The sequence below is a fragment of the Xenopus laevis genome, chromosome 5L, assembly GCF_017654675.1.
Source record: "Xenopus laevis strain J_2021 chromosome 5L, Xenopus_laevis_v10.1, whole genome shotgun sequence".
NCBI classification, from domain to species: Eukaryota; Metazoa; Chordata; class Amphibia; order Anura; family Pipidae; genus Xenopus; species Xenopus laevis.
Window position 1 is genome coordinate 51,847,371 of NC_054379.1, and position 27,890 is coordinate 51,875,260.

Here is a 27,890-nt window from a genome sequence, read left to right on the forward strand (position 1 = left end):
AACTCTGGACAGGGCATCAGCCTTTGCATTTTTGGCCCCAGGTTTGTAAGTTATATGAAATTGGAAACGAGAGAAAAAGAGTGCCCATCTAGCTTGACGAGGATTTAAACGCTTTGCAGATCTTAAGTATTCCAGATTCTTATGGTCAGTGAAAATGATAAAAGGATGGACAGCTCCTTCCAATAAATGACGCCACTCTACCAAAGCACCTTTAATCGCCAACAACTCACGATCTCCAACATCATAGTTCCTTTCAGTAGGAGTTAACTTCTTAGAGAAGAACGCTACCGGATGTAAGTTGTCTTTGGGGCCAGCTCGCTGTGAAAGAATTGCTCCAATAGCTACCTCAGAGGCGTCCACTTCAAGAACGAAAGGTTTGGAAACATCGAAATGGACTAAAATGGGAGCAGAAATAAAAAGTCTTTTAAGAAGTTCAAAGGCTTGTTGAGCAATTGGGGACCAGGAAAATTTAATTTTACAACTTGTAAGATCTGTGAGAGGTTTGATGATGGAAGAGAATTTATTGATAAACCTTCTATAAAAATTTGCGAATCCCACAAAACGTTGAACCCCTTTTCGGTCATTCGGGGGTGGCCAGTTAATAATCGCCTCAACTTTCTTAGTGTCCATCTTGAAACCTTGACTAGAAACTCGGAATCCTAGAAATTCAATGTGAGATCTCTCAAACTCACACTTAGAAGCTTTGGCGTAGAGAAGATGTTTCCTAAGACGAAGCAGAACCTCCCTCACATGAGAACGATGATCTTCTAAAGAATTGGAGAAAACAAGAATATCATCCAGGTATACGATGACAAATTGATCCAGTAAGTCATGAAAAATATCGTTGATAAAATATTGAAACGTGGCAGGAGCGTTACAAAGGCCAAAGGGCATGACGGTGTATTCAAAATTACCATATCGGGAACGAAAGGCAGTCTTCCATTCGTCCCCTTCACGTATTCGAATCAGATTGTAAGCACCCCTCAAGTCTAACTTAGAAAAAACTGTAGCACGACCAAGTCTTTGAAAAAGATCAGAAATGAGCGGCAACGGGTAACGATTCTTAATTGTCACCTTGTTGAGTTCACGAAAGTCAATGCAGGGTCTTAGGGAGTGGTCTTTTTTCTCGACAAAAAAAATACCTGCACCGGCAGGAGAGGAAGAATGACGTATGAAGCCTTTAGCCAGATTCTCATCAATATAGTCCTTCAAAGTAGCTAACTCAGGCTCAGATAAAGGATATATTCTTCCAAAAGGGATGGATGCGCCAGGGAGAAGATCGATCGGGCAATCATAACTCCTATGGGGAGGAAGTGAGTCAGCCGCTTTCTTGTTAAAGACATCAGCGAATTCATGGTAGACTTGTGGGACAAATTGGAGAAGTTCATCATCGGAAATGGTTGCACCCAGCATCTTTGGAGGAAAACAATTCAAACGACAGTAATCCGAGTTGAAGAAAACTGTTCCAGCCTGCCAGTCAATAGTTGGATTATGACCCCTCAACCAGGGAATGCCAAGAATTACGGGAAAAAGAAGGTTTTCCATCACATCAAACTTTATTAACTCAGAGTGACCTCTTAAAGAAGAAGCAAAAATATATGGGGTTTCTTGCGAAACAGAACCAGAAGAAACAAAATTACCATCAGCCATTTTAACAGGTATTGGCTGGGCCTTGGAAATAAAAGGAATCTTGTATTGACTCGCGAAGTCTTGGTTTATGAAGCACCCACAAGCTCCGGAGTCGATTACGGCATCCACCTCAATCTTTCTTTGGTTCCACTGCAAAGAGAGACGTAGAAGAACATAAGACTGGAGAGAGGGAACCAAGGGAGTATTAGAAGATTGCTGTGAGAGGAAATTACCATTGGGTCGAGTGGGGCAATTCCTTAACAAATGTCCAGAAAGACCGCAGTATAGACATAAATTTAGCCGTCTTCGTCGCAGTCTTTCCTCCGTGGACAGGGTCTTGCGTACCACCCCGATTTGCATGGGCTCGCCATCAGAAGAAGGAGAAACAAGGACTGGAGGAGGAGCTGTAGGAAGCACCCATTCATGGCCCCATGCCTGACTTGGCATACTGGACCTTCTTTCCTGACGTCTCTCCCTTAATCTTCTGTCAATCTGGATGGCAAGAAGAATCAACTCTTCCAAAGAACCAGGAAGACCCACTCTAGCCAACTCATCCCTGAGTTGATCGGACAAACCCTTGCGAAACTGATGCCGGAGGGCCCTGTCATTCCACAAGGTGTCTGGTGCCCAACAACGAAAGTCCGTCACGTATTCTTCCACAGGTCTACGGAGTTGACGTAAATTACTGATAGCCGCTTCAGCAGTCTCTACTTTATGAGGATCCTCATAGATCTTGGATAACGCCTGGATAAAGGAATCAGTGGAGGCAAGAAGAGGGCTATTCTGTTCCAACAAACGATGGGCCCAGGCTTGTGGTTGTCCTTGCAAAAGGGAAATCATAACCCCCACTCGGATTTGATCTGTGGCATGAGAGTGGGGCTTGAGGGTAAAGAGGAGGCGACAACCATTAATAAAAGTTCTAAAAGTCTTAGGATCGCCAGAAAACTTGTCGGGCATCGCTACCTTGGGTTCCCCATGTGATGCACTAGCAGCTGCAGTTCCCGAATCCGACTGTCCTGAAGAGGAAGGAGGCGAGGCAGCAGTGGACATCCGAATGTCTTGAAGTTGTTCTTGGACATTCTGATAGTCTCCCCGAAGATCCCTCACAACGTGGGTCAGAGCAGCAATCTGTTGAGACAGATCGACTAGAGTTGGCAACTCTTCTGATGGCTCCATTCTGGCTTGGTGATTCTGTCAGGAGTGCCAGGAGGGTAGGAGCCACTGGAGAAGAGCTTAGCAGTTAAAACTGCTTTAGTGTACAGCAGGAGCTCACAGGTGGTGGTAGCAGGCCGTGTTAGAGTAGAGAAGAATCCGTAGACAGGCAGAGATCGAAGGGCAGGCGGAGTTCAAGCAAACCAGAAACAGGCCGAGGTCAGAAGGCAGGCGGAGTACAAGCGGCAGTCAAAACAAGCAGGGTCGATAGGCAGGCAGAAGTCAAGCGGTGGTCAGAAACGGGCCGAGGTCAAAATCCAGGAATCAAGTTCAAAGAGAGGTACAACAGCAAAGGTTCAGGAGCAAGGAAAATAATCACCAAGCGCTGTTTGCTTTTTTCGACAAGGATAAATAGGGACAGATTGGCGCCAAACGTAAGGACGCAGCGTCAGGACGCCGTGCGTCAACTTTAGCGCGCCCGCGACCGTCGCGACGCGCGCGCGCCCGAATGAACGGACGCGCACCCGCGCAAAGACGCGGGCGCCGGAAACAGACGCCAAGGATGCGCAGAACCCTGCACACCCCTGCGCCTGCGTCCACGAGAAGACTGAGCTGCGACCAAAGGTACCTTACAGTATAAAGCCCTAGGAGAAGAGATTATTGGCACACTGCACACTATTCTAACTCAATCATATGAGCAAAACCAACTTCCACAGTCGTTTTATTCAGCGTTGATTGTGTTGATACATAAGGAGGGCAAGGATCCAGAACTTTGCGCCTCGTACCGGCCAATATCTCTTTTAAATGTTGATGCAAAAATTTTGGCCAAGGTGCTGGCTACTCCATTGTCCTCAGTGATTTCTATGTTGGTTCATTCTGATCAGACGGGCTTTATGCCAGGCCGTTCGACTGATGTTAACCTAAGGAGACTTTATTTTAACCTACAGGTACCTCATGACAATACAGGCTCACGGATAGCTGTGGCCTTAGATTCGGAAAAGGCGTTCGATTCGATCGAATGGGACTATTTATGGGTGGTTCTCAGGAAGTTTGGGTTAGGGGATCCGTTTATTAAATGGATACGACTTCTATATAAGCATCCTAGTGCACAAATTAAAGTAAATGAAGTAATCACACCTCCATTTTGGTTACAACGAGGCACACGTCAGGGTTGCCCACTCTCCCCAATGTTATTTGCATTGGCGATTGAACCCCTTGCGTTAATGGTACGGGATACCCCTCTGATTAAAGGATTAAGTTATGGCAACCTAGTGGAGAAAATATCGCTGTATGCTGACGATGTCTTGTTGTATCTGGAAGATCCTGGCCCTTCGCTACAGACAGTCCTAAAGATCTTTAACTCATTCACCACCTTTGCGGGGTTACGTATAAATTGGACTAAATCTATTATTTTCCCTATAGACCCGGTAAGGTGCTTTGATCTGCTTGCGGATACTCGTTTACAATGTGTGGAGTCCTTTAAATATCTGGGCATACACATTCATCGTGAGCCAGACCAATTTGTACCTATGAACGTCACCCCTATCACTCAGAAACTTAAATTGGCCCTCTCGGTTTGGGGATCTCTGCCACTGACGTTGTGGGGGAGGGTCAATTTGATTAAAATGGTTTACTTACCCAAATATCTCTATGTGTTTCATAATAGTCCACTCCCACTCCATAAGGAGATTTGTACTGGAATCCAGTCCTTGATTACTCCATTTTTGTGGAACAATAAGGTGCCACGGGTCTCCTCTAAGGCTCTGAATGTGCCCTATGATAAGGGAGGTCTTGGGTTACCTAACTTTCTCTACTACTACCTAGCATCGCAAATAGTCTATATTCATTGGTGGCTCACGCAAGATCTAGATAATCCTAATGTCTTACTTCAGGCTCATTGGGTAGGCTCGCTAGAGGCATTACGGAACTGCCCCCTCCGGAAATTGAAAGACCACCCAAATCTGCCCCCTTGTATGCTAGCACCCTATCAGGCTTGGCAAAAGGCTATGAAATTGCTTGGTGTTAAGTTCCCACTCAAGTCCCCTTATCTTCCACTATGGAATAACTTCTATTTGCCACATTTCCATGGGGCTGATGCGGTCGGTTATTGGGCCCCCAAGAAGCTTAAGTATTTAGGAGAATTAATAGTAGACAGTCTTTTTGTGGACAAAATTAAATTGGAACAGGAGTTGGTCATCCCTACGATTCCCATGTTTCGTTATCTCCAACTGAGGCATATGTTCCACTCACAATTTGGGGGACAATTGGGGGACTTGTCAGAACCTGTCATACTTACCTATTTACGTCAACTTCATCCTCCTAAAATGATTTCGTATGTGTACACTAGTCTTCTGCTTATTCTACCTTCTCCATTTGGAAGAGCATATGACACGTGGAAGTTAGATTTGCCATCCCTTTCTATCGATCAATGGGAGGATGGGACAGGTCACTTATATAGTTTTTTAATTTCAGCTAGAGACAGGTTAATCCAGCATAAGTTTCTCTTGCGTACCTACCTTACTCCTAACAAGCTAGTTCGAATGGGTAGATTGACTGAACCACGGTGCCCACGCTGTCGTGTATTGGATGGTTCCTTCTGGCACATGGTATGGACCTGTCCGACAATTGTGGGCTATTGGAAGGAAGTGTGTGTATATATTTCAGAAGTCCTAGAGGTGCCTAATATGTATAACCATGAAAGCTGCCTGTTGGGGATAGTAGGGGATCTCCTGACGGCTGCCCATGTTAGACTAACGGTGAGGACATTACTGTTCTATGCAAAAAAAATGTTGGTGATGCACTGGATCTCTCCTGATCCTCCGGTTAAGAGGGAATGGATACAATATGTTAATAACATGCTTCCGTTAATAAAACTCACTTATGAGGCTCGAGGGTGTCCGGGTAAATTTCAGAAGATGTGGGACTTGTGGTGTGATATTCACTTAGGGGCTTCTTCGCATTGATGTACTGAAATTTGCTGTACATTTGATTGTATGCTGTGTGTGATATGATGTTATTGTACCTTCTTTTCTTTGCTTTCCCGTCCCTCCTTTTTGCTTTCTGTATCCCTAATTTTTTGAAAATAATAAAAAGGAAACCTGTTAAAAAAAAAAAAAAGCTTGGCATTTTTCAGGTGGCGAGCTTTTTATTTTTGTCAAAGAAATGCTAAAAAGTTTATGTAGTTACAGATTTAAATATCTGGGCTGATTTGTAGAATGCAATCAGTTAATGCAAGTACAAAACATTTGTGTGGTTCAGCCCTTATAAATGCTTATCTGCAGCCATACAGTTGGTATGGGGACCCCAACCTACTTTTAAATTAAAGTCCTGGTTCTCTGTTATTTTGCAACTGATTCACAGACTTCTGGGCCCACCTCTATATGCACTACTCCTCATTTTATCCACATGCATGGGGGGAGGTTTCTTGCTTAATGATTTTCTTTACATATTTATTCACTCCTAAAGGGGAATAAAACAATCATATACAGTTATTATTCTTTATCAATTAATTATTTTTAATTAATTGATTTTTTCTAATTAATTTTTCCCCAATTAACTTTTCTAATCAATTTCTCTATGGTTCGGAAAACAATATGGTTCTAGATTCCTCAACTTCTAAGTCTATGTATTATAATATATATTTATGGGTTTTCATCCAGAATACCAAATATTAATATCTATTAAATTTACAAAGTGGCTCGAGCCCATTACTTATTTTGTATACGTATATCCTTTGGTATATTATATATGTGTGGCATTGCAATGGTTATTGTTTTTAGGGGGTGTGTCTTCTAGCCTTTTAAATGTTCAAGTGGACTGAATGAGATGTGTGTTTGACCACGAAACACGTCAATCGTGTAGCTTTATGGTGTGCTCTGTTTTTAAATATTTCTCAATAAAGTGATGATTTTAGTGTTTAAGAATTGAATTTAATTTATATCCATTTACAAAGAAGTGGCAGGTTACCTTTTTTCTTCTGTTAGTTTTGCTCCTTTTCTTTGCTGCTTCTGAAACTGTTCCTTCAACTGAGACTGTAAGAGAAGGTAATTAATATTGGGCATGTTTGATATAGTGACATATTTTCATAGCTTACCAACTAACCAACTCAAACAAGGACTATGCATGCCATTCATTATGAATAAAAACGTACATTTTCAACGGTTTACATTCCTCTTCTCTTTCTGTGTCGAGTTTATTTGATATTGTTATATTTTTAAATTACTCATCATAATTATGTGTTTTAAATTTCTCCATATTTGCATTAACTGCAATTTTACTTAAATGATGTCAGTTCATGTAATAGATCGCAGGTTTCCATACAGGCTATTCTTTCATTAAGTTATACACACATCTGTGCTTGTTGAAAAATTCTTGTTGGACATGAGTTTTATAGATGTATTCAGGCCAAAACCAGGCTCAGGGGCCTTGTGACTAAAGTGCTTGCTATCATATTTCTTATATATTGTAGTTATCCCTTTATATAGCTCGAAGTGCTTTCCATGATATTTGGATCATGGCTTTTCAATGCACAATAACTTAAATTTAAACTATAAAGCAATTATCTCAGATCAAGATTAACCAATGTCCCCTCAATAACTATTACCCTCTAGGTTATTTCTGTATTTAACATGGATGTCTTATTTGTATTGGACCTATTTTGATTTTCTCCATTGAATACAGAGCAGTTGCACACTACACAATACAGTTTTTGCATGATACATATATAAAATGTCCAATATACGTGTATTGCCCTGAATGCCAGGCTATCCAAGAATTCAATAATGAGAATTATGTGGTGTAAATTTATGAAGTGTTTGATTTTCTAATGCTTTCATTGCAGAGAAACTTCAGTAAAATCATTTTAATGTGATATAACACTTTTATATTAATTTATATTTAAACTTGCAGGAAAAGGCAGTACCAGCCCCACTCTGACTAATAAACATATGTTGGAAATCTGCATTCCATGCATTAGAACTAAACCTTATGTGTGCAATAAAAAAAAATTCCTGTCATTTGCTTTTAAAGACATTTAAAACCTATGTTTTCGCAATTATGAAAAGGGTGTCTCCCATAGACTCCATTTTATCTAAAAATTTTTAAATGATTTCCTTTTTCTCTGTAATAATAATAAAACAGTACCTTGCACTTGATCTAAACTAACATATAATAATTCCTTATTGGAAGCCAAACCAGCCTATTGGGTTGCAAGCTGCCTCAGGTGGCGGAGAAGCCAGGATCGTTCCTGACTGGGAGAGGTGCCGGAACACAGATCCCAAGGGGTGCCCATGCAAGCTTAGCTTTTTGTCAATTAAATACAGTAATATTCACAGTAGTTAAGCTGCCCACACATTATAATATTTGCTCTTCTGCCCACATTGTCAAATGAGCAGATCTTAAAACCATTTAACAACCAACATACTGTAGTAATCCAAACATAAAAATGTCAGCCATTTTTTTGCACTTTGCTCATTGCATGGGGAATGGTTCAATTTGCCACAGTCCTCTGAGCTACGAAACGTAGCTTGAGGACGGCACCTTGAATGCCATTGTTAGGCAGTGCTTGACTCGAGAGGCAGGCAGGGGGAAGCACTATACATAGTAGGAAGAAATGTAAGAAAAGTAAAGTGAAGTAAAAACAGAAAATTTGTGTTCTTTAGGTCACGATGGTACAGTGAATGGATTGGGCTGGAGTCATGATTCCAACTGGGTGGTTTCTTCAGCTGAAGACAATATCTTGAAGATATGGAGTGTTAAGAATGCAGATCCTGTCTTGGTCATGGTAATTAAAAACTAGTTAATGAAATGTTTCTTTTTTTCTGTCAATATGTTGCCATCACATAAAACACATTATTGATATGTTTAAATGAGTGCATTCCTTCAGCATTGTTAAAAAAAACAAAGCATCTGAAAAATATATAAACAAACGGAACACGCAGAGACTTGCAGTCCCTTATAAATAGTAACTAAAACAAAACATTGTGATCCTGGCATAACTTTTTAATATTAATTTGACTGTTCCAAATATTAGTGTTAGCTATTACCATGATGTTGCTAATAGTGCTATTATTTGGATAAGTTATAGTATGTACTGTATGTTGGTGGCCTGATTGCCTTGTATAACTTTGTCTGTAAGTTTGTGTGTGTGTCTGGCAGATGCATTACTATTAGTGCTGATTTCAGAATATGGAACACATGCTGGGCCAGTCTGTCTTTTAATTGTGTTTTCGGTCTTAACTGTTGATAGCTTTCACTGTTATCTGTGTTCCATACTCCAGAAGGCTATATAATAATTATCAGTAAATTTACCACTCCGTTAAATTTCTCAAAGTAGTCAAGTCTTTGATAAATGTATATAACAGGAACGTTTTGATAAATGGAGAAAATATCACACTGTTGGGATTTATTCAGATTCCCTGGTTTGATATTCGATAAATTTACTGTTATTGATGGGCGAATAAATTTGCCTGTCGGTAATTTGCAGCAAATTTCCACATTTCGCCGTTGGTGAATACATTTTCGAAACTCCTGTGAAAATTAACCGACAGGTGTCCGAAAAGTTGCTCGCATCAAAATTGGCAAAAAATTTTGACACAGGCATCCATTTTTGAATTTTTAGGCAAAGCGAAAATGGAGAAAATCGTCCATCACTATTTAGTGTGTTATCATAAGAAATTATATTGTAGTTTTAGTTTACAATATTAGTTTATCTTTAAAAAAGAGAAGGAATGGATAAATCACCAAAGTTATGCATCCCCCAATGAATGATTAAAATCACACAGGTTGGTGCTCCTTTTACCAAAAACTGCACCGGCCCAGGTTACTTATGAACGAGCACCACGGAGCATTCTTCTTTCTGCTTCTTTGCACTGGGTGCACATGCTCAGTAGAGTGGAAAGCCCAATTTTAATAAAAAAACAGCATCTTTTTCAATCTGTATCAGCCTGGGGCCATTGAAGAATGAAGTGGAAAAAGACAATTGCTCTGTGATGCTCTCAATACCTCAGGCCAGCGCAGTTTTCTGAAAACAGGAGCACTGCCAGGGTGGGGGGGGGGGGTACATAACATTTAGCTCCCCCCTAGTGATTTATCTTTCCTTCAATTAATATTTTAGTTTTCTATTGCATGTTTGATTCATAACAATTTTTCTATTATCTTCCTTTTTAATTTTGTTTCTAGTTTTTAAATTATTTTCCTTCTTATGTACCTTTACTATTCCTGGCAACCAATGGCCAGTGTTTGGAGGGCCAATGGCTGTTTATTTTAACACAACCGTTTGTTAGTTACCGCTTTGGCCCCATTACTTCCTATTGCAGGTTTTAGTAGTTATCCAACACTTTTTTTTCATGCTGTATTCAAAGCTCGGGTGGGGGGAATCAAATCACTGTGGTCTGGAAAGGTAAATCAGATCATGGGCTAATGAAATGTAATATAGCAGAATGGAAGTGAAAATAAACTGATATATTAAATGAAAATGAAAACTTTTTTTTGACCTGTAATGTTTTATATAAATAAGTAAAGATTTTTACCTTTGATTTGATTAATTCTTTCGTTTAACTGACAGTTTAAATCTTTCTAAGGCTCTCTTTGAAGTAATTCCTTGTAATGGAAGCTATTCAATATCTGCTTTACGCAGTCAGTTCTTGCAGTAATATGGTTTTTAGGCACTGTATTGTTTATATTGGATAATTTGCCCCAGATTTATGACTGTTTTCAAGATGTTCAATACCTATATGTATTTTCAGGTGGTGCATACCTTATGGTCCGTCTGGACCATTTTTGCTTAAACCTATAATTAACCAGCACACATCTACTATTCTCTCTCTCTCTCTTTCTCTGACTTATGTAGATGTCAGCTGCGGAGGAAGTAAGGCAGGCTTTTATAGTTGGCAGTGCATAACTCTGGAGAAGTGGGTATCCAAGTTCCAGCAAAAACACTGATGTATCCTAATTAGAGATGGCAGGTTACCAGGAAAAGTGATTAAAACAAGAAGTGGCTTTAAACAAGAATTGAATAATAAGAATACTGAAACTTTCTCTTTTAAACGGACATTCTATGAAATGTCCTAAGTTTTGAATACAAGTTTCCCAATGTAATGTTAAGATATCCTATCTGAAAAAGAGCCATATATAGTTGGCTTGCATTCAAAAAAATATTGTTGCTTACAATGCCTGACTGCCTCTCTGACTTACTCATCACATTATTCAAAGAAAAACATGAATTAATGTAATCTTTAAATTAATTTATATATTTTGACACAATGTAAAATTGTTTTTTATTTTTATTTTACGTGTTCTTTGAGTTATTTAGCTTTTTGTTTAGCAGCTTTTTAGTTTGCAGTTTCAGCAATCTAGTTGCTAGGGTCCAAAGTATCCTAGCAACCATTCACTGATTTGAATAAGAGATGTATATATGAATAGGAGAGGGCCTTAACAGAAAGATGAGTGATAAAAAGTAGCAATAACAATACATTTGTAGCCTTAAAGGAACAGTTCAGTGTGAAAATAAAAACTGTGTAAATGGATAGGCTGTGCAAAATAAAAATTGTTTCTAATATAGTTAGTTAGCCAAAAATGTAATATATAAAAGCTGGAGTGAACAGATTATAAAAACAGCCAGAATCCAACTTCCTGTTTTCAGGTCTATAACTCTGAGTTAGTCAGCGACTTGAAGGAAGGCCACATGGGACATAACTGCTTAGTGAGTTAGCAATTGATCCTCAGCATGCAGCTCAGATTCAAAAGCAACAGGTATGACCCATGTGGCCCCCCTCAAGCCACTGATTGGTTACTGCCTGGTAGCCAGGGTAACCAGTCAGTGTAAACCAAGAGAGCTGAAAAGCAGGAAGTAGTGTTCTGACTGACATGTTATACATCAAATCACTCCAGCCTTTATACATTACATTTTTGGCTAACTAACTATATTAGAAACATTTTTTATTTTGCACAGCCTATCTATTTACCCAGTTTTTATTTTTGCACTGAACAATTCCTTTAAAGTGGACCTGCCACCCAGACATAAAAAGCTGTATAATAGAAGTAATTTTCAAATTAAACATGAAATCCAAATTAGTTTTTTTATTGAAGCATCCATACCTGTTGTAAACCCATTTAAAAATCTTGGCAGTCAATCATATATTGCCTGCCCCTCCTCTATGTGATAGGCATGGAGGCAGGGCAGGCAGGGCAGGCAATTACTTTCCATTCAGCACTTATTAGATGTCACTGCACTACCCTCATTCCCTCCTCACCATTTTATTGTATAGCCATTGCATTGGCATGGGCATCAGGTCCACTATTCTGGTGCACAAACAAGCTTGCCTTAGAAACAGTGCTCACAAAATGGCACCTTCCTCCTTGCTATAATGAATTCCCAGATGTAAGGAAACAAAATTTAAAGGGGACCTGTCACCCTAAGAAACAATTCCAATTCTTTTCTATCGATCATGTTAGTTGAGCAAAATAATCTTTACGTACACTATATTTATTATTTAAATGTTGTTTCCTAGTCTTGGAATTACACTATCACAGCAAGCAGGCAGGAGTCATTTTGTTATTAAGATAAATTGTGTATCACCCCAAAATCCTGTGTATGCTTGAGAATGGAGAACCTAATGCTCATACACAATGCCCTACATAATTATAGGGAGGGAAGGGACAATGTGAGAAGTACAGTGACATGTAGGAAGTGCTGAATGGAAAGTGAAACTAATTGAGGCGGGGCAGATAATATTTGATTGACAGCTCAGATATTTAAACATTATTATAACAGGTATAGATGTTTTAATGAAAAAAGTTATTTGTATTTCATGTTTAATTTGCAAAGGACTTTCATTATGCAGCTTTTTATGTGTAGGTGACAGGTCCACCTTAAATGATTTATACAGTGTAAGTAAAGTTTATTTTGCTTGACTAATGCATCTAAAAATTCTAATACTAACATGAAAACCTTTTGGACAATTCTAAACAAAAAAATTTGAAAACTTCTGAATTGATTTAATATGGTCCAATAGGATCAACACAACTCCCATGGACTTCTGTAGGGTCTCAACAACCTTTACCTAGAAAAGTTTTGTATTAGAGGTTTCCGTGGTTTTTACACGTAATAAACCTTTTCGAACTTTTAAAAAAATGGGAAAACTACAAATGTTTTGAGATTCGTAGAAAAAAAATCTAAATATGATTGTTGGTAAATGAGCCCCTGAGTGTTTTGTTCAGGTTCTCTTGAAATTATGACCTTCTGCCAAAATTGGATTCAGCACCTTTCTACCTGCCCTGACCATATTCTTGTGAGATTTCTGCTTTCTGGTTTAGCTGTTGTGCTATGACTGTTTGTGTATTCTACATCTTCTATTTATGCTGTAAAAGAAGAATCTGGAGAGAAACTCAGAAAGTGAGCCCAGATGTAATACCCAGGAACACAAGATTTCAGCTCCATCCATTTCCCTAATTATAAATATGGGAATGTTTATACAGTAGCTATACTGAATTTTTTGATGTTTTAGGGAACTACGTAGGAATGCAGAAAGTCTTATTGCCAAAGAGAACAATACACCAGTTTTAGATAGTATTCTTCCTTGCCCTTATATGCTGCAACTTATTCTTTAAAGTACTTCGCAATTGAGCATATTCTAGGAAAAATGCTCTTTGTATGTTATATCTAGATCTGCCTTACTATGAACAGTTGCTAGTAGCAACCTAAATAAGTTAATAAACAAAAACAAGCAACCTATTGCATGTTACTGGCAACGTAACTTGTGGATGTTATCATCTATGTTAATAAGCCTTTACAGACATATGTCTCCTCAAAAAACTTTAAATAATCCAGTTTACAGAAGAATTTGTAGTTCAGGCTATCCTTGATTCCAGGATCCAAAGCGGTGTCTATAATACTTAAAGGAGAACTAAACCCTGAAAATGAATATGGTTAAAATTGTGTATTGAACTTATTGCACCAGATTAAAGTTTCAGCTTGTCAATCGCAGCAATGATTCAGGACTTCAAACTTGTCACAGGGGGGTTACCATATTGGAAAATGTCTGCGATACTCACATGCTCAGTGGGCTCTGAGCAGCTGTTGAGAAGCTAAGCTTAGGGGTCGTCGCACATTATCAAGCAGAAAATTAGGTTGGCCTGTAATATAAGATGCTACAGATCTTACAAATTCTGATGCTAATTACTGTCATGTAGTAATTATCTGTATTAATTACTATTCAGCCTTATATTGTGACATTTATATTCTGTATATACAGTGTATTGTGAGTGGGTCCCTAAGCTCAGTAAGTAACAGCAGATTGGGGAGCTGGGGTATCTTTGGGGGAATTGATCTTTTATGCTAAAGGGCTGTGGTTGCCTTATGCTGGTACAGAAGCCCAAAATATAATGTAGAACATTTCTAACCTACTTCTTTTGTAAGGCTTTAGTTCTTTAGTTTTAGTAACACCAAAAAAATTGTGTTTTAAAGGAACAGTTCAGTGTGAAAATAAAAACTGTGTAAATAGATACACTAATAAAGCTGCTACAATTCCAAACTAGAGCGCTGATGAACAAAACAGCTAAATATCACAAACACTTTAAAAAATTAAGACCATTTGGAAATATTCTTGTCTACATCAAACTTAATGTTAAAGTTAATTAAGAAAGTATACAGTACAGGAATGGGATCCATTATCCAGAAACCTGTTATCCAGAAAGATATAGACCACATAGTCTAGACCAATTACAGTTTTTAAAAATGAAAAAATATTTCCTTTTTCTCAGTAATAATAAAACAGTACATCGTACATGATCCCAGTTAATCATTAAATATATTAAATATAATTAATCATTATTGCAGGCAAAACAATCCAATTGGGTTTATTTAATGATTTAGTAGACTTAAGGTATGACAATCCAAATTACAGAAAGAACCCTTATCTGGAAAACCCATGATCCCAAGCATTCTGGTTAACAGGTCTCATGCCTTTATTACTATCTATCCAATGGTAGTTTGAGATGATTTTACCTTGTTTGGAAGTGATATCATAAGAACATATGAGTTCCACCAACAGGAGTAGGCCGGTCATAAGGCAAAACAAATGTTTTGTTTCAGAGGGGTTTTGGAGAGGGGGCAGAAAATTGTTAATTGTTACCAATTAAGAAATGGCAAAACAAAACACATTTTAAAGCAGGAACTGAACTTTTGTATTTCAATCAAAGTCATATATATATATATATATATATATATATATATATATATATATATATATATATATATATATATAATATTTATATTTTTAGACACCATGACATCAGCAGGGAGACTCCAATGATAACTGTGGCAAAGAGAAAAGAGAGCAGCAAATGCAGCTTGCCATTTGAAGTGCAAACTTGCTAGGAACACATTTAGGGAGTTATTTATTAAACCTCAATTTTTTCAGGTAGAGGTTTTTTTGGGGAAAAATTATACCCCAAAGTTGCTAAAAGTCCAAATCTGAAAATCCACCATCTCAAACCTGCAGAGTTCATGAAGTAAATGGTAGATGCCCCTTTTACAGTTTGAATATATTTTGGTTGCACTGGGTTTCTTGGGGTTTTCGGTCGATAACCCGAAAAAATTGAGTGATTTCGGCATCAAATCCCAAAAATCTGTATAATTCAAGTTCATGGATGGTCGAGCTTGGGTTAATAAAAAGATGAGAAAAGTTTGAGTTTTGGTAAATAACCCCCTTACTACTGTTATTACCTTCATCAGAATCCCCTTTTACCCAGTGGTTTGCTGCATTATACCATCTTGTTTTTCTTCCTCTATAATTTTAACAAAGGTTTGATGAAAAATTTTAAAATTCTAATATATTTTTGTTCTTTGGAAACTCGTGCAGACTTTTTTAAAACCTTAATTCATGACTCCCAAAATAGTAAGATTTATTCTCTTGGACCAAATTGTATTTCCAAAAGGAAATAAAATAACCACTGTAGACTTTCCGTTGTGCTGACTTACAGATATCTTCAGCATTGGTAGCTCAGTGGTTTCATTAAAACTTTTACCAATAATAGTATCTTGTGTCAGCTTTGCCATGTCTTCCTGCTCAGATAATATTATGCAGGAAAACTGGAAGGCTCAGACTCTTGCGTGCCAGACAGCGTTACTATACCAGCTGGGAGAACAGAAATCTAATACTAAAATTGTAAGGCATTAAAGCAGTACTAGTCAATATTGGGTTTGAGTTGCTAGTGTCTTCTGCTTTCTGTACGTTTAGTATGTTGTGATCATTTCAAAGCACAAGCTCTCCACAATATGATGTAAGTAAGAGAATATTAAAAAATTATGTAAAGCTGTGTATGTGTGTTGCAAATATTACTCACTCTGTTCTAGCAAGTAGATGAGATGATTCATGCAGGGTATTCTGTGCAAATAAAGTGCATATAGCTTAGTAGTTTGCTCTGCAACAATGCATTTTAATGTTTATGTTCTGCGTACTGGCAGGAATGCTTGAATTAAATCCAGCAAAAGTTGTAATACTTTCTAATAAGAAATTAGAGATTTATTAGATATGGGTGTTCATTTTCATTGCAAGAACTGCCTGGCTGATCATAATAGGTATTAAACGATTTTCATGTACATTGAGGTTTACTCAGGTTAAATGGGGAACTAAAGTCTAAAATATAATAATGCTAGAAATGCTGTATTTTGTATACTAAACATAAACATGAGCTTAATGCACCAGAAACCTAATTAAACAAATGATTTATGCTTTCAAAGTTGGCCACAGGGGGTCACCATCATGTAATTTTGTTAAACATCTTTCCAAGACCATGCACATGCTCTGTGTGGTCTGGGCTTCAATTGGGAGGTTAAGCTTAGGGATTGTCATAAATGATCAAACAGCACAAGTCAAATAATATATCTGCCATAGAAACAGATAACAGCAAGATCAGAATACGCAGACTGCACTGGGTCTGTGGATACAATTCTCGAGTCTACACAGTCGCCGGCTGCTTTACAGGGAAACAAGCAAAGCTGCTCGAGGTCAGGGAAGTAAGGTGGGGGCTCCTCCCTGCCCTTTGAAAGTATGATTGTTTTCCTGCAGAGCAGTTAGGGACAGTCTAAAGTTTCCTATCTGCAGCCTTCAGAGCAAGTAAAACTGCATACAACAAGATATTTTTGCCTTTACATCCCCTTTAAAGGTCAAGTCAACCACAAAATAATAAAATAAAACATAATTCTAAGCAACTTTCCAATATAAATTTATTAAAAATGTGCAGTGCTTTTAAAGTTATTTGTAAAAGCAATTGCTATTGAAAGCAGCATTTACTTAACTCCTGGTCGTTCCTTTTTTTTTTTTTTTTAATTCAGGTAGCTTTTATTAGCAAATTCCAAAAGCGACAGTGACACAAATGATATTTTAGATTGTGAATTTGGGGGACTTTATCAATCCAGTTGTCCCAAATTTTATGGAACTTGTCGGGGCAACCCCTTTTAAGATAGATTATACGTTCCAAATTACACGTATCCTGCACAGTATTTAACCATACCCGGATTTCCGGTGGGGTTCTACTTTTCCAGTTTTTTTGCCAAGAAAAGAGATTCTTGAATGAATATTCTGGTATATTGATTAGAGACCATATGTCCTAGGATGTTTAATAAGCAGACCATAGAAGTTCTAGGAATAGCAACCCCTGAAATATTCTCTAAGACTAAGTGAATCAAAACTGCAGCCGAGTAAGGTTTAATGACATCACATTCCCATAGTATATGTACTAACGTGCCTTTCTCCACAACACATCTATTACAGACCTCAGGTATTGCATGGTTAATCAAATGCAGTCTTACTGGGGTAAGATATGCCCTATGTAATACATATAATTGAATCATTCTCAATTTATAAATAGAGACTATTTGAGGAGACTCGAGGGCCTCTTGCCATTCCTGGTCGTTCCTTTTTAAACAATGTTGGAAAAGTCTTAGTTCCACAGCAAAGACAGGTCTGTTATTCATTTGGTTTGTCTTACGTTGTATCAACAGTCTGAGCCATCAGAGCAGAGAATAGACAGGGACAGACAAACACTACTTTCAGTAGCATTGCGTATACAAATAACTTAAAAAACATAGAAATGTGTAATGAATGTATATTGCAAAGTTGTTTAGGATTATGTTTTTGTTTTATTAGACAAAAACATTGAGTTGTTTTGACATTGCCTTTAATAAACTGGCTTTATGCACTTTGTATGAATGTTTTTTAAAGATTTTGTTGCTTTCCCTGCTGATTCTGGTAGTTGACATTTGAGTGTAAAAGATTCTGATGAACTAATTGACTACAGTTTGGTTCTAACCCAATCCATTCAATGCTACAAACTATATAAAACTATTTAAGTAAGCTCATACACCCCTAATAGACTTGTCTGAAACTACCATATGCAGTAAAATTAGTGTAAATCCAGTTCACATTATTATAAATATGGTTCAAAGTTTGAACCTAGTTTGCTCTAAGGACATACAGTCATCAAAAATATATTTTATTTGCCCCCATTTTTTTTCTTTAAACTAAACTTACAGTGTACATAGATATTTTCAGGGCTGGATACAAACATAATATATACAGGTATGGGATCTTTTATCTGAAAACCTGTTATCCAGAAAGCTCCAAATAACAGGAAGGCTCCCATAGACTCCATTTTAATCAAATAATTCACTTTTATATGTAAAAAATATTTTTTTTTCTATAATTATAAAACTGTACATTATACATGATCCCAACTAAGATATAATGAATCCTTATTGGAGGCAATACAATCCGATTGGATTTAATGTTTAAATTATTTTTAGAAGACTTAAGGCTTAGGGGCAGATTCATTAAGGGTCGAATTTCGAAGTTAAAAATACTTCGAAATTCGACCCTCGAATTGAAATCCTTCGACTTCGAATATCGAAGTCGAAGGATTTAGCGCTAATCCTGCGATCGATCGATCGAAGGATTTTTCGTTCGATCGAACGATTAAATCCTTCGAATCGAACGATTCGAACGATTTTAATCCAACGATCGAAGGAAAATCCTTCGATCAAAAAATCACAGGCAAGCCTATGGGGACCTTCCCCATAGGCTAACATTGACTTCGGTAGGTTTTACCTGCCGAAGTAAAGGGTCGAAGTTTTTTTTAAAGGGGAAGTACTTCGACTATCGAATGGTCGACTAGTCGAACGATTTTTCGTTCGATTCGTTCGATTTCGTTAGAATTCGAACGAATTTAACCAATTCGATGGTCGAAGTACCAAAAAAATACTTCGAAATTCAAATTTTTTTCATTCGAATCCTTCACTCGAGCTTCATGAATCGGCCCCTTAGTGTTGGAAATTACAGAAAGACCCCTTGTCTGGAAAACCCCAGGTCCCAAGCATTCTGGATAACAGGCCCTTTACCTGTATTTTACGTTAGGCTTGGAGGAATAAGTAAAGAAACCAATGTATGAATAAAGCAGCATGCGATCCGTTAAAGTCCTTTTATCTGAATCATTTCCATGCAACTGACTTTCCAATCTGCAAAATGAACATACTAATTGCTAATTTCTACAATATAGATGTGTAATAACTGAAATGTTCGTTTGCAATTAATTCTATTATCTATAATACTTTCAAAGCTGTGTTGTGTCAAAATATGCAAAAAGAAAACTTAAAGCTATTACTTTCTTTTTCAATTTTTAGGGGAAGGGAATGTTTTCTAAGCCAGTTCGATTCCCACAATTTTATTATATGGATACCTTTATTTTGCTTTCCTCTGGAGCTGAGTTTCATATTCTGAAATATTCACTAGATGACGCCAAGGATGATTTAAAGAGGTACTTTAACATTGTTTATAATATGATTGTATCACAAGATAAACATAATGTGGGCTCTCTACAACAGAAAGCCTTGTGTTTTTCTATCAAAATAACTTAAGGAAATTCACTGAAGATGCATATTTGATATGAGCCATTTTCCTCAAGAGGGTTAAAAACTGATTTTGGCATATGACTTTTCATGTACTTTAAGAGCAGAAACAAAAGAATGCCAAGCCATAGCTGAGGAAACCATTATACTATTTCAGAATTATGCATTTTGTATCCCCTGCAAGCCTGGAACTAAACGCTCATCTGCAGTAACAGATTCATTGGAAAAACAGAGGAAGATACTAATGACTTTCATATGTGTTATAATGGTGAATATATTATGAATATATTTTTTCAATCTAAGAAAACATACAGTGTAAAACATGTTTAAGTGTATATTTTTCTTTCCTTTGTGCTTTTATTTAAGCTTTATTTACATGGCTACTTAGAATTTCTATACGTATTTGTCAGAGATATACGTATGGAAACAGCAGTTGATGGCATTTAGATAGCAGGTGAGTCATTAAATGTGGACTGTTAGGGCAGTTTAGACTTGTGTCTACTTCAGCATGTTAAAATATGTATAATATGTTTTTTTTCAGTCTCTGCAGCTGAAGCATATGCTTGTGGTAATCCTATCCAATGCAAAACATGGACTTTTCTCCTACTTTAAAACTGACCACCTTATATATATATTTTGAACAGCAGCAGTACCTTTCTTGAAGAACCAGTAATAGCTTTATAAAAATATATAGATACAATATCCTGTTAACCTGTTTCTGAAAAAACACTGTATATGCTTTAAATTGATTTAATATTAAGTAAACAATATAATATATATTATATAATATAAACAATAACTATTCAAGTTTCAGAAGAAATGCAAATTTCTACTCCTATGAATAGGAAGCTGGTCAAAAAACTGTCTACTGCACTTGCTTGATGTCTCCTGCTTCAATGAAAACCAGGCATGCGCAGTTCAGATCTTGGACCGTCTTCTTATTCAAAAGAGAAGGAAGGCTCAGTATACTAAGGGTGTTTCTGTATATATATTTGAAAGGACATCAGACTCAATGTAGGAAGAGAAGTTTGGCATTTTGGGAGTTTTTTTTAGGGTTAGGTTATTAAAATAAAAGGTTTACTTATTCTTTAAATGGGAAGGAAAGCCTGAACATCTCTCTAATCATGTCTGCACAATTTGGAAAACTGATACAGTAAAATCATGTCAAAGGAGTGCTGTTATTGACTGCAGTGTTGGGTGCCATTGTTTGCTTGGCTTTTATAAAGTGGGAAATCAGATTTAATTCAACAAAAACTATATGTTCATAGCCAAGCCAGCTAATTATTGCATATTTTAATTAATGATAGTGGCGTAACTACCGGGGGAGCAGTGGGTGCGATTGGGCCAGGGCCCGCACCCCCTCAGGGCCCCCCCCAGCAGCTCGTGCCACTGTTCTAATGCGGCCGTTTCTGGCCGTACGGAGGGGGGTGGGGCCCGGCTGCACGTCCCGCGCCAGGGCCTGCCCCCTCTAGTTACGGCTCTGATTAATGACCCAGTCAATCAGTAGCAAGAAGGCTTACATTTTGCTGAATTTTGTAGGGGTTGTTCACCTTCATAATCATTTTAGTATGATGTAGAGAGTGATATTCTGAGACAATTTGCAATTAATTTTCATTTTTTATTATTTAGCGTTTTTGAGTTATTTTGTTTTTTATTTGGCAGCTGTCCAGTTTGCAATTTCAGCAATCTGGTGGCTAGGGTCCTAGGGTGGCTAGGGTCTAAAATACCCTAGCAACCATCCATTGATTTGACTAAGAGACTGTAATATCAATAGGAGAAGGCCTGGATAGAAAGATGAGTAATAAAAGTAACAATAATAATACATTTGTAGCCTTACAGAGCTTTTGTTTTTTAGATGGGGGTCAGTGACCCCCATTTGAAAGCTGGGCAGAGTCAGAAGAAAGAGGGCAAATTATTCAAAAATGATAAAAAAGAAAAAAATGGAACTTGAAAAGTTGTTTAGAATTAGCCATTTTATATCAAACTTCTTTTTCAGCCTGATTGCCTGCAAAAGGCATAACTTCCCCATACATTTGCAAACATATGGAACAGTGGGCACATGTGTAGGGCATTAGAATAACTCTATTGTCTTTATTAAGGTTCCCTGGACGTGTTTTAAAAGTGTAGTTTGTAAGTACATGCACCAACATTTAACATAAAGAAGTCTATACAACTTTTAATTTCCCGCCCTATGCAAATTGACCTGAGCACAAGATCCCTAGTGAAGTTTCGCTAGGCATAAATGAACGCTAGTGCATCTTCACTATCAAATGCTCGCATTGCTGAAGTAACGCTAGCGAAAGGTCACCAGTGTTCAGCGCCCATGGCAAAACATCCGTATTTTATTTATTTGGTGTAGTCTGGGCGAATTTTTGCCTGACAAAGTGTTGCGCTGTGTGCGCAGTGGATGCTGGCAATTTTCGCCGGTTAGTAAATCTGCCCCCATAAGAGATTTTTTAAGACATTCTGGGTTCAGGCCTACCTTTGTGGTTCAGAATTTGATGAGGTACCCCTTTTTGTTAGGACCAGGCTTCAGATATCTGTAATATTCTTAAAGGAAATCTATACCCCAAAAATGAATACTTAAGCAACAGAGTTTATATCATATTAAATGGCATATTAAAAAATCTTACCAAACTGGAATATATATATTTAAGTAAATATTGCCCTTTTAAATCTCTTGCCTTGAACCACCATTTTGTCTGTGTGCTGCCTCGGAGATCACCTGACCAGAAATACTACAGCTCATGTAACCTAAGAAGTATAGTTTGTGTGCACAGTGAATCGTATGATCCCAAGAGTTTTTTAAAATGGCAATTTTCTATTTATGATTACCCAATGGCACATACTACTAGAAAAGTATATTATTATGAAAATGGTTTATTTACATGAAGCAGGGTTTTACATATGAGCTGTTTTATGCAATATATTTTTATAGAGACCTACATTGTTTGGGGGGTATAGTTGTCCTTTAAGTATTAGCTTACTATATAATAATAAGTTCTCAGCAGCAAAACTTAACCTCTCTGTCCTTCAGGTTGTACATCATCACTTGCTTTGGGGCCAGTCCCTCATTTTTGAAAACCTTTCTAAAGTTTTTTCTATTGTAAATGCTGAACCTTTTCCCTGACAATCATACTTCTGGGCAGACTCCAGACAGAATACAATCAAGAAATTAGACATTCTGGGCAAAATTTATCATATATATCGTATCATATATAAGTCAAAATTTCTCTGATTATTATAATACAAAAGTCTGACCAAACTAGAATCCACGATTGGACCTTATATATTATAAGTAAATCACGATTTAATTAGATCAGGGACAAGCACGAAAAAATTGAGCGAAAAACCCGAATCGTATGATTTTTTTGTCCTTTCTCCCCAAAAAGCATAATTTTTGGGATTTTTGCCTGAAAGTCAGAAATAGTCAGATTTTTCCAAAACGTTCAAATAGTCTAGGAACCTATCCCATTGACTTATATACAACAACAGTAGGTCTGATATGCCGGATTTTCGGATTCAGACATTTTCCACCCCCCGGGTATAATAAATCTCAAAAGTTCAATTTTTTTTCCCACTAAAAATTTCTATTTTATAGTATAAAAAACAAACAAATTTTTTTCAAGTTTTTGGCATTTGAACTCTAATAAATAACCCCCTAAATATCCTTTCCACCAAATGCACAAGGTCCAGTAGGATAAAATATCTAAAAGTCAGTGCTACAGTGGCTAGATTAGTCAAGCATGCTGCCACCCCACTGAAAAGTGGTACTTACTGTAGGGGTCCTATGGATTGCAAGCCAGAGAAATTCATTGTCGTTTGCCTCCTCTCAAGCAGCCTTTGGCTGCAAGGTTTTACAGACAGTGATTAATTTGACTTGGTTCCTTAGTCCTTTTTATATAACGTCTACTAAGTGGTGGAGGTTCCTTCTCATCCTTTTCTTCTGGCCCTCTCTTTTGGACATACCTAGTCCTTGCTTTAGGGCATACCATTGTGTAACTGTGCTTCAACAGGAATGATCTGTGAAAAGGGGATATGTATATTCGCCAATAAATCCTTTTACTCCTATAGTCCTATAGAGGCAGCACATTAAGTTCTACCCCTCCTTTGTTCTCTTGACCTTATTTCTAATATACTTGGTCCTCTATGTTTCTTCCATGAGGATAAAGTGGTTCTTCACACAAAACCAGACTTCTGTTCTGCCTCTATAGGAGAAAAGTAAGAGAAATCAGAAAAAAGAGCCCTTAAATCTATCCACCACTACTCTTAAACCAGTCACGAATGAGCTTTGAGGCATCTTTAAATCAATCAGTATGGAGTTCACATTAAATGAAACTCAAAGTAGTGTTTAATTTATTGACTAGTTGACAATATGTTTTTGTTTTTTCTTTAATATATGTGCAGGTTTAATTAAAATGTTGCACAGCAAAATACAGCATAAAAATACATTTGCAAATTCAATTCTTTTGTTATATTATACTGATAGGTAAAACATTCTAACATTTTTTCCTGCCTGATTAACCTTGTTGACTTTTGCAAAAAAGAAAATTGATTCTATCTAAATATATTAAAATGTTTAGTGTATACATGATATAAGATTATAATTTGGCTTTATTAATAGCATTAGCTAAACTTTGCTCATTTGATTTACAGATACAAACAAAAAAGCTGGTGCAAGTCAGTTCAGAAGTTTCAGATGGACACAGCAGTTGAAATCACTGGGCTTTCAGCAGTAAATGACTTTTACTCCTGTATCCTTTTCTTGTAGTCTTCATATTATGAAGTGTTAAAAATCATAGAGAATTTATCTGGGTTAATATTACTAACTTTATTTGAAATGTTTTGAAATATATTAGCATAAAAACGCAAAAGTCAATAAATGCATTTGGTTTTACATAATCTAGGGGATATTTTGTTCTGGTTTCTGCATAAACTCTTGCCTATAACTTCCTATTAACCTTATTCAAGAATGGTATTGCAAGAGAAATGTTTTTCACTATAAAACACAAGAAAATACTGCATTCTTTTCTTTATCTTTCTAATGAAATTATGATATTATTGCCAACTGGAAGTACTTCTCCCTGAGGCTCAAAAAAGTCAAAAATATTTTACAGGTTCCTGATTGGAAACCACTTGAATAATTGAAACTGGTAATATCATATCTAGTAAAGAGTTAGCCAAGATTTCCATATCTCAAGTCAACCAGAATTTAGCTAAATGGACATTCCCTTAGGCCAACTATAGAGCCTCAACTATCCTATCTGAGGTAATAGCATGTGTTCACTCACACGTAACTTAGCAAGCCTCTTTCAGAAGGATAAATGCCCTATCCACCCATATTGCTGACCAGCACAGACTGGTTAGTAGGAGAAGTATCTCAGCAAACAGGGAAGTTGCTGAATATGGATTGATATTCAGAGCCAAATATTGATTGAAATTTATTTTTTTCCACTTTAAGGGGGAAATGTAATAAAATTCGCAAAGAGAACAAATTTGCGAATAAAAATTTGAATGTCAGTATGTAATATTCTTTATTAGGTTTTTATTGCATTGCAAATCTTAATTGCGTATTGCGAACCTTTAACACCTGCTTCAACTTTTTCATTAAGAAGTTTTATTACATACACTGCACAGTGGAGCAAACTATAAAGTTTGCAATCGATATCCTACTGTTGGGTGAGGGGCTAAAGGTGGCCATAGACACACAGATCCTATCGTACGAATCGAGGATTCATACGATTTTCGGATCGTGTGTGGCGTGTGCCGACATCTTTCGTCCGGCGGAGATCGGTCGTTAGGTCGATCGGTCAGGGTTGATTTTGACCCTACCGATCGTGCCAGAGCCCATTGCGCATCGTAATCGGATCGTTCGGCCATACGGCCAAACAATCAGATTACCCCCTATATAGCCATGCTAGTTAATGGCATATCGGGGAAAGATCCGCTCGTTTGGCGATGTTGCCAAACGAGCGAATCTTTGCGTCTATGGCCACCTTAACTGTTCGCAAAGGCAATCATGTCTCTTGCTGAGAAAATATTTTTTTAGAAGCAGAGTTTCTTTTTGCTTGTTATCGTCTGAGCATTGGTGCTTTTAGATCTTGTCCTTGCAGTTGGAAGTAACCGCACTTTAGAGGTTTTTGATCTCAACTTAAACTGCAGTGTGGCTACGATTCCAGATGTCCATCCAAGAGCAGCACACCAAATCTGCCAGAATAAAGTAAGGCTGTAAGGCACTTATAACAATTATCTTTTACCTACTGTGTTTAGTTTTGTATTTAATGTCATTCAGTGCATACATGAATCATTGAATAACAGTAACACAACAGGGCTGTGTTTTTTACATACAGAATGTTTTAGCATTATATGGTAAAATACTTAACTGTGTTGAAATTCTCAAGTATCATTCGTCCTACTACTGCTGCTTTGTTTCTGTGCTCAGTCAGCAGAATGATTTGAGGCTAGGGAAATGCTGTATTCCTCCAAGACTGTTGAAACATGAAATCACTTCAGTGGAGGCAAAATAGCAATTGTGGCTTAGGAAAGTAGAAGCAAGCCATAAATCACATTTGTTTTTGCAAAGTTTGTTAAAATGAAGCATCAAAGTTACTGAACAGGGTTGTAAAATACTCTAATCAAGGCCATAGTTATCTTGTGCAAGAATCCATTTCACTTTTCCAAATTATATGGCGGAATGGGTCCTATTCCTGTGAAAATATCTGGTTGGTATATAGTAGGCCTGGAAGAAGTAAAGCATTTGGATACAATGAAAGTATTGATATAAATATCAATATCTATTCAAGTTGCAAAGATTAGGATAACATCATTTTGAAGAGGGTTTATTTTTTTCAGTGTAAAATTTAATTTAGTCCCAATGATTGAAATATGTTTGACCAGAAGCACGTGCAAGATCTGTGGGAGTCGTTTTATGTAGGGTAATGGAAATTTCTTGTGTTAACCTAGTGCACAGAAAAAATCCAAATATATTTTGCCAGCGAGCTTTGCAGGCGGATCAGGGTTAATTAACGTATCATCAACACAAAGTGGATTTTCTGTCCTTTGAATTTTAGATAACTGGCACTTAATATATCTGATGTGCAGTACAGAGGAGCTAGTAAAGTTATATGTTTGGATACACTATATAGCCAAAGTATTTTATTCCAAAACCAAAGCAATTCATGTGAAGTTAGTGCTCATTTTGTTGGTGCAGTATCCTATACTTTTCTGCTTTCCACTAGATTTCATAACATTGTTAATTTCATTCAGGTATATGATCGATTGTAAACTGATATCGGTGATCAGGCCTGGCTTGTATCTAACTTAGGGAATTATAGAGATAAAAGAGCACAGAATAGAAGGATTGTAATTGTCAAGAATGTTGTTGTACAGAATTAGCAAGGATGTAATTGTACACAGTTTTTAATGGAATTAGGGTTCCTTCACCAAACCATGGAAAACAGCTTGAGACCATTATTCTTACACATGACATCTCACATGTGACATGACTTTTATCTCACCAGAAGACATGTTTCCTGTGCTCCAGAGTTTATTGATGGTGACCTTTGCACCATTCTGGTTGATGTTTGGCAATGCACATGGTTTGTTTGCTTCTGATCAATATCAATCCCATGCACCTTACAAATAGTTCTTTTACTGGCATTGCATTAGACTCAGCAATGTCCATTTCAAAATATGGCATTTTAGATGGAATGTCTGGATAATTTTTGCTAAAAATGTGTCTAAATACTTCTGATCAAGTTTAAAGTCATAGAGCTTACTATTGCTTCCAAAGCTGTGTTAGATATTGTCATGCACCATTTGGATGCTATCTTCATGTTATAATTGAAACAGTCTTTGCTCCTGTCTGTTTTGCTTATGCTCTTCTGAGATTTGTACAAGGGACTTCCTACCCTCTGAATGCTTTTCCCTCACCACTTGTGAGGCAGGCAGCTGAGATGTTTCTGGTGAATCTGCCTTACCTGATGCCTGTGTCAACTCTTATAGGCCTCATAGCCTATATAGATCCAGTCAATCAAGCTCCAGTCCTTTTTATATAAACCCTTCCTTCTTGATTCCTGGTCTGAGCATTGAGTCCCTTGCAAGTGCATGTGTAGCCTGTGTACTTTGGTCACACTAGTTTGTGCATGCTTTGTCTTGTGTAAGAATCCCTGCCTTGTATAAGAATCCTTGTCTATCCAGATAGTGT

At 37.3% G+C, this 27,890-nt stretch overlaps 1 protein-coding gene across 2 annotated transcripts in view; it reads left to right on the forward strand.

Annotated features, from left to right (window-relative positions):
• The window catches only part of wdr27.L (WD repeat domain 27 L homeolog), a 119,934-nt gene that overhangs the window by 57,085 nt on the left and 34,959 nt on the right, over positions 1 to 27,890 (forward strand). The window contains exons 18-21 of one of the 2 annotated variants that reach the window (XM_041562748.1): positions 8,442 to 8,563; positions 19,460 to 19,593; positions 24,341 to 24,438; positions 25,783 to 25,904. In XM_041562748.1, the coding sequence (XP_041418682.1) occupies positions 8,442 to 8,563; positions 19,460 to 19,593; positions 24,341 to 24,438; positions 25,783 to 25,904 (476 nt within the window). The remainder of the gene's footprint in view (positions 1 to 8,441; positions 8,564 to 19,459; positions 19,594 to 24,340; positions 24,439 to 25,782; positions 25,905 to 27,890) is intronic. The other variant, XM_041562749.1, reaches the window with a different exon arrangement.